The following is a 7501-nucleotide window of genomic DNA, read 5'->3' as shown; positions in this document are numbered from 1 at the left end:
GTTAAATCACTGACAACAATGTTAAAATGAGTTATAAAAAAATAAAAATAAAAATTATTGATTAGTCAAAATATTATTCTAATGGTATAAGCTGTTCAATATTTAAATAAATACAAAATGTATATTTGTATTTATTTTAGTTTAAAAAATATGCATTTAGGGTGTGTTTGGTACATAATAGAAGAAAAATATAAATATTTTTTTTTTACTTGTTTATTTGGATAAGAAAAATGAAACTTGAAAAAAAAAGTTATTTCAATTTTTATTTATCTTTTATATTTAGAAAAATGAAGAGAAATCAATCTTGTAGTATATATATATTTTATTTATCTTTTATTTTTATTGTTTTGTACTATTTAAATTTTATAATTTTAAATTATATAATTTCAATTTTAAGAAAATCAGATTTAATTTATTATTAAATATTCAATGTTTAAATTTTTTAAAAAATTGTATTAAAAATAGGATTTTACAAAATATAAGCTATCAAAAATATTTTTTTATAAATTTTTATTAATTAAAATTTTATTTTATTTAATTAATTATTTATTTTTGATCGATCTATTTACAATGATATTTTTTAATTTTATTAAATAATATTAAATCTTTAAATATAATATATATATATATATGATTGAATAATACAATCGAATAAAATGATACGTTCGAACACAAGTTAGGGGTGTGAAAGAGGCGAGGCGGCAGCAGCAGATGGAGTGTAAGTGAATAATAAATCGCTGGGAAAACCCAAGCACCGTCCGACCGTCGGGATGCAGTCCCAAACCCAGGGACCATTAGTTAATTAATTAAGTAATTAACCCATTCATTGCGAGCCCCTGAATCATTCCCGCTACCATCTAATATTTCTTTCCTCTTTGATTCTTTTTGTTTCTTTTTTTTTTTTTTTTTGTTGTTCGGGGTCGGGGGTTTTCCAAATTGCAAACCCTTTTTAATTCTAGTCCCTCCCGGATCCCCTATTAGCATTTCCCCAATTTCCCAGCCCTAATTTCGCCGCTTCAATTGGGGCAAGAAAAATGGAGCACCCGTTTTTCCCGACCACCACCACCCGCGCGGAGGCGCTACGGTGGCTGACCATCGCCGAGAAGCTGCTCTCCACGCGCGACCTCATGGGGAGCAAGTCCTTCGCCACACGGGCCCGCGACGCCGACCCCACACTCTCTCAGGCGGACCAAATTCTGGCTGTGGCGGATACGCTCCTCGCCGGGGACATGCGGATCGGAAACAACCAACAGGATCTTTACGCGATCCTCCGCCTAACGCCGCAGCAGGGCCGCGACGCTGAGCTCGTCGCCAGCCAGTACCGGAGCCTCGCTCTCCTCCTCAACCCGCAGAAGAACAAATTCCCCTTCGCCGAGCAAGCGTTCCGCCTCGTCCTCGAATCCTGGTCGGTCCTTTCCAATCCCTCTCGGAAAACGATGTACGATCGCGAACTCGCTTTCTATACCCAGCCGCCGCAGCAGCAGGCACAACAAATCGATCAATTCGGAAACCCTAGTTCTACAATGCACCAGAATTTCAATTTCTTCGGGGGAGCCACATCCAGCGCCGCGGCTCATCAACCTCAACCCGCCGCTTATCCTCCAGTAAGTTCCCAGGCCGATCCAATGGTCGGCGGATCTGCCCAAGATCCTCAAAACTTCATGAATTTTACTTCGGGTTCTAATATTGTTTTCGGGCATGGGCCGGGCTCGAAATCTAGCCATGACACAGTGAATAAGCACCCGCACGAGAGTTACTCTACATTTGGTAGCAACGCAGCCGCCGGGCTGACCCCAGGCCAGACCAACAATGAACAACAGCCTCAAGAGAATTACAGCAGTGGTGGTAATAAAACTAACCATAATGTTGGCGATAATGCTGAGGAAGATGAAGAAGATATCGAAGCAGAGGAGGGTGATGTGGAGGAGGTTCCGGAAGCACCGTTGAACAGTGACCGTGTTTCGCCATTTTGGACGGCTTGCCCATATTGTTATTACATGTATGAATATCCAAGAATATATGAGGATTGTGTTCTACGGTGTCAGAATTGCAGCAGCGCATTCCAGGCAGTGGTGATTCCGTCGCCACCGCCAAACAATGATGGAGAAGAAAGATACTTTTGTTGTTGGGGCTTTCAGCCATTGGGCTTTTCGATGAAGAAATGGGAGAAGAGCAATGCTGCTTCCTCAATGTGGACTCCTTTCTCGCCTATGTTCAGTTGCCCTTCAAATGGAGCTGGTACAGGTTCCAAGAATCCTGGGTCCCAAAAGAGCTCAGCACCTAGGGTTTATGTTGATGATGACGATGATGAGGTTTTTGTTGATCTCTCAGACTCGAGTGACTCCGATGATGACAATTGGGATCATAGAAAAGAGAAGAAGAAATCAAAGGCACCAAGAGGGAAGAGTGCGAAGAAATCACAAGTTGAGAAAGGGAAGAGCGTGACATCTTCCCCAGGGGAGGATACTACCGGCGACAAACAAGAAGGAGGAGAGTCGAGCAAAAAAGGGTTGGGCAGTAATGCTAGGAAGCAACCAGGCCGGGCTGCAAAGAATTTTGGGAAATTGGATCTAAACGTGGAGTGCAGCAATGAGGGGGAGGAGGTGGCAGCAGCGGCTGCACCAAGGGGGCCACAAGGGAGCGGGGCAACCCGTGGAGAGGATGACAACATCGAGGGGAACGGTTTTTTTGAGGGGCTCGACGAGTTTCTAAGCAGTCTTCCAATTCTTAATGTTGTTGATGACAAGGTTGTGAAAGCAGCATGATGATTAGGTAAGGCCTTTTGTGTTGTAGTGGAGTTGAGACTTTATATCTCTCTGTTGTAGTTCCATCTAGTTACTGGTATGAATTGGAGCTAATAATTATGTGCATATAAATAACAAGCCTTCGATCTGGTTATATGGTGATTGGATTTGGTTTCTCTGATGCAAAATGTAACCTGTTTTTGACTCCCTTGATTAGTTAGTTCTTGATGCTGTGAAGTAGTAGTTATTCCATCTTATGCTATTTGTTGGATCACTTTTGAATGGGAATCTGTTGTTGTAGGTATGGTATGGTATGGGATGATCATTTTTGTTGAAATGCTTCTATTTTGTAAAGTAGATATTTGTTGGCTCTGTTTTATAGCACTGCTTTGCTTGTAGAGATATATGTATATCATATATGTGTTTTGTTATTCCATTCTGGATTGAATTGGATTGTAATCTTTGTATAATTGAGGGAGAGAAAATACTAGCAAATAGGATTGGACTGAACAGCATCAGCATCAGCATCAGCATCAGGGGTCGGAACTAGCTAAGGTATCTGTCTGTTTGTTTTGCTTATTCTTGTACTGCAAAATTACTCATATCTCACCCATTTGAAAAGTTTTTTCTGTTCTGTGATTTAGAAACTGCATGACAATATCATTGCGAGTGTTATAGAAAATATTGCACAAAATTCATTTTTAGGGGTTTTTGTGCAAATACTTTTTAAGAGGAAGGAGTTTGGCTTGCAAATATTTTTTTTAAAGTATCATTTTTAGAGAATTTTGTGAAAATTTTGAAAGAACAAAAATTATTTTTGGTACCATTTAATATCTTAATTATCAATTTTGGTTCAATTGAAATTTTTTTGTCAATTTTGATTCAATTCAAATGAAAATTTATCAATTTTAGTACCGCGTTTTTATTTAGGATAGAGAATTATATTGCTAAGATAAAAATAATATTTTGTATTTTGTTAGTAATATTTATATAAATCGTTTCATTTAAAAGCATTAGTCCATGACCTCACGGTCACAAGTCCAACCTCTACACCACCCGACCATCCCCGTGTTAGTATTTTGATCACATTGAATGTACTTATTATTGGCAACATGAATAAGTTGGTAATTTTTATTTTTAGTTTTTTTTTTTTTTTTTATAATGACGTGGAAATTTATCGCTGCTAAAGTGCGTTCTGAGAAACTTTCGGTCAACCCAACAAAACAAGTCAGTACTAATTAAAAACTATCTGTAGCATATAAGACCTAGAAGCTTCGAGAGTTTGAACGCATGACTTTACGATCATGAGTTTACCTCACATCATCAAGTTATCCCTTACCTCACATCATCAAGTTATCCCTTTAAGGGATCTGGTAACTTACATATGCATTTGGTGATTTAAGTAGCAATTACAAACTTGAGTGGTACTTATACAATTTCATAACTCCTTTGTACATGCGTGTGGTTTATTTGTGTTTCACCTGCAATTATGGATTGATTATTAGTGTTTTACCTGCATGTGAGCTTTGAAAAGCTCTTTGTGGTACTATAAGTCCTCTTGCCATAGCAGAAAGACTATTACTATTGTAAAGTTAGATTTCAATACAATGTATATTCTCCTATCACAAGAGGATTGGAAAGAACAAAGAATAATGAAGTGACATGATTCTCCCCTGTATAATTTCTAGAGATGGTCATTTTCCACCTTTTAAGTTTTCTTTTTTGGATCTTTTAAAGTTGGCATAAAGGACAAAGAACCTTATTACTTCATAAAGAACCTTATTGCGTAATTACACATGAGGATAAAAACTTAATGAAGATAATTAAAGATGAATTTGCTGTAGGATATACAACACTTTCACTTATGAAGACTTATTGTTAGGATTCGAGTCCCACAAGTGACCATTGATGGCCAAATGTTATATCCACAGACAAAGGATCAACTAGATATTTAAAGATGAAGTCACATTTAATATCTTTTCTATACATAATATAATAGAAAGTCTTATAAATATAGTTATATATATCTTTGAATGTCCAGTCGATTAGCTCGACGTGGACACCCTCACCGAGTGTTTGTGCTCCAGATATCGTCCGTAGAAGGAGCGCGCCCTCCGGCAGTAGCAGCCATGACAAAACCCTTCACTATGTCAATGGTATCACCTACGTACATATAAAGAAAAAATGTGCATATCTTCATAAACAAAATGAAACTCACAAAATATTTAATTAATATAAAATATTAAAGATATTAACTCAAACATTACAACATATGTAAGAAAAAAGTTTGGAGATGATTCGCCGAATCCAACCATCCATACAATAATGTAATCAAAATTGTAAAATATAGAACAATATAAATATAATTATAGCGTGAACTATATCTTGATGACACCTGGACCAACATCTGTACAACATCACAATTATAAAACAACCAACAACATAATAAATTTATTGGATACATATTAAAGTTGTTTGTTTAAATAACCAACTTAGACATGTCTCGATTTAAAAATAATAATTAATTGAGTGTAAATGTATCCAAATACCAAACACTTTGAATTAGAACAAAAAGCAAAATGGTTTGGGGATATCAATTCACCTACCAACCTCTACTATAATCTTTAAATTATAAATGTATATGCTACCCAACAAAGCTATACGGAACAAATACCCACCCAATTACAGTTTCACATAAATAACATTGTCACATACATCATGTATAACTATTTTAACTCCTTAATAGACATAAAAGATGCTTTACTCAAAACGGTTGGAACAAAAAATGCTTTCATATAGAGAACATCAGCAAGACGACCACAAACCTAGAGTAGGGCCGAACAGCAACACCTCATCACCAACAATGCATTTTTTCAACCCACGAGAGATCAGAAGGACACGAGACCCTCGATCTACATGAAAAATGTTATCAGATGTCAATAATGTTCTCGAAGGTGATGGTGATGTATTAGTAGTGGATGTTATGTAAAGACTGTCAATGAGTTGTAGATCTCGGTCCCCGGCGACTCTGACTGTCCATCGGTACGGCTAGATCTCTGCAAGACAGGTGAGTATGAAATGACATAATTAGCCCTGAGAGGTACAATGCAAAACTAAATAATATGCGAGATATGTATTCTTATAGGGCCTTGTATTGAGGCACACAACAAAGAATTCAACAAAACAGACATCTTAGCGCGGATAGTTCTAATTTCAGACATCTCATGGCGGTTCTAAATTCATACATGAATTTCCTAATCTCAACAAGACCATTTTGATAGTCCTCAGCAAGCTGTTGTAGATCAGGACCATCGGGGCCTCCAGTCCAATGACTGTGAGGGTGGGCAAAGCTTGCAGCACTATCAACAACCGTATTTCGATTCCTTTTCCCCATAGTGCATGGCGGTACAAAGCCTCACGTGCCACCGGGGTTCTTTTATCAGCGAGAATTTTGTTAAGTTCATCATTCAAATAAGCCTGCACTCAGAAAATAAAAACTATAACGATGAGAAGTACTACAATTCCATTCAACAAAAAGTGCGATAGTTCTGCATGCCAAAATATCATCAATCATCTCTTCATCACTACCACGTTCATTCGTGCGAGACGACATCCAAAATTTCAAATTGTCAAGGTCTTTCCCTATTGCCTTTATTTAAGAGTTAGCCAAATAAGAAATTGATAGTCAAGTTCACTTAGGCATAAGGAATGAAAATCATAGCTAGGAATCATAACTTCAAATATCGAGTGGAAATATATAAATAAGAGAATGAAGGACCTTTTCAGCCAACACCGTGAATAGAGGCTCTGCTGTCCTATGCGGAAACTTTCTTTTGATGGTATTATTGATATTTCTCCTTGCAACATCCTATGAACACCGACTAAGATGAATTGAAGTAGTATAAGTAGCATGACAAGAGCAAAAATGATGAAGGGAGGAATGTAACTTGCCTTAACCTTCTCGTTCTTGCAATACTAGATAAGCAACGGTCATTCTTCAATGAAAATTTGATCGGTGGGCATTTTCTTCAGTGCTTCATCGTCGTTCTCGTATGGTGTGAAGTATGTAAACTTAATGATGCATTTCCAATGGCGCTACACATTCTTCAGGTCAGCCATAACGACCTTCTATGCCAAATCCGAAAGCCCACAATTGTCCTAAGATAATATACAGTGTTAATACATAAGGTTGATCTAGTCAAGGAAACATAAACAAAGATTTAATATAAGGGCTCTCATTTTGTTTTGGAAAAAGGTACCCCTATCTCAATCCATGTCCTTTAATTTGCCCAAAATTTTCCGTTTTAAGCATTCTACCATAAATTACAAAGTATTATTAAAAAAATTGCCAAAGAGTGTATATTTTAAAAATTATGCCCAAATTTGGTTTGCTAACTGTTTTAAGAAAATAACACAGCTTTAATTTCACTATTCTACTCTGTATTGCACAAGTAGGCTAATTGATATACTATCTCTGTCCTATAAAATCAGCATCATTTGCTTTTTGCACGTAGATTTTTTAATATTAGTATTATATTGGTTTGTAGTGAAAAATACAAAAATATCCTTATTAGATTGTATAATATAAAAGTAATGGCATACAATTAAAAAATTAAGAAATGATACCCTTTGTTTTGGGACGGTCAAAAATGAAAAATGATATTCTTCTTATAGAATAAAAGAAGTATTACCGTTCCAAGATTCTTTCTACGCGAATCTAAAAAATTCAGCAACCATTAGATGCAGTCAAAAGTGTT

The 7501-nt window shown here is 36.6% G+C and overlaps 1 protein-coding gene across 1 annotated transcript; it reads left to right on the top strand.

Annotated features, from left to right (window-relative positions):
- Positions 1–897: 897 nt before the first annotated feature.
- Positions 898–2922, top strand: LOC127252387 (uncharacterized). Its single transcript, XM_051276542.1, has one exon. It carries the CDS (start codon positions 1035–1037, stop codon positions 2763–2765), a length of 1731 nt encoding a protein of 576 aa, XP_051132499.1. The 5' UTR covers positions 898–1034; the 3' UTR covers positions 2766–2922.
- Positions 2923–7501: the final 4579 nt, after the last annotated feature.

The sequence above is a fragment of the Andrographis paniculata genome, unplaced genomic scaffold (assembly GCF_009805555.1).
Source record: "Andrographis paniculata isolate CXL003 unplaced genomic scaffold, ASM980555v1 Contig46END, whole genome shotgun sequence".
NCBI classification, from domain to species: Eukaryota; Viridiplantae; Streptophyta; class Magnoliopsida; order Lamiales; family Acanthaceae; genus Andrographis; species Andrographis paniculata.
This window is presented reverse-complemented; position numbering and strand designations above follow the sequence as displayed.

Coding starts and splice junctions, on each gene's coding strand:
- LOC127252387 (XM_051276542.1), top strand. CDS start 1,035: ATGGAGCACCCGTTTTTCCCGACCACCACCACCCGCGCGGAGGCGCTA.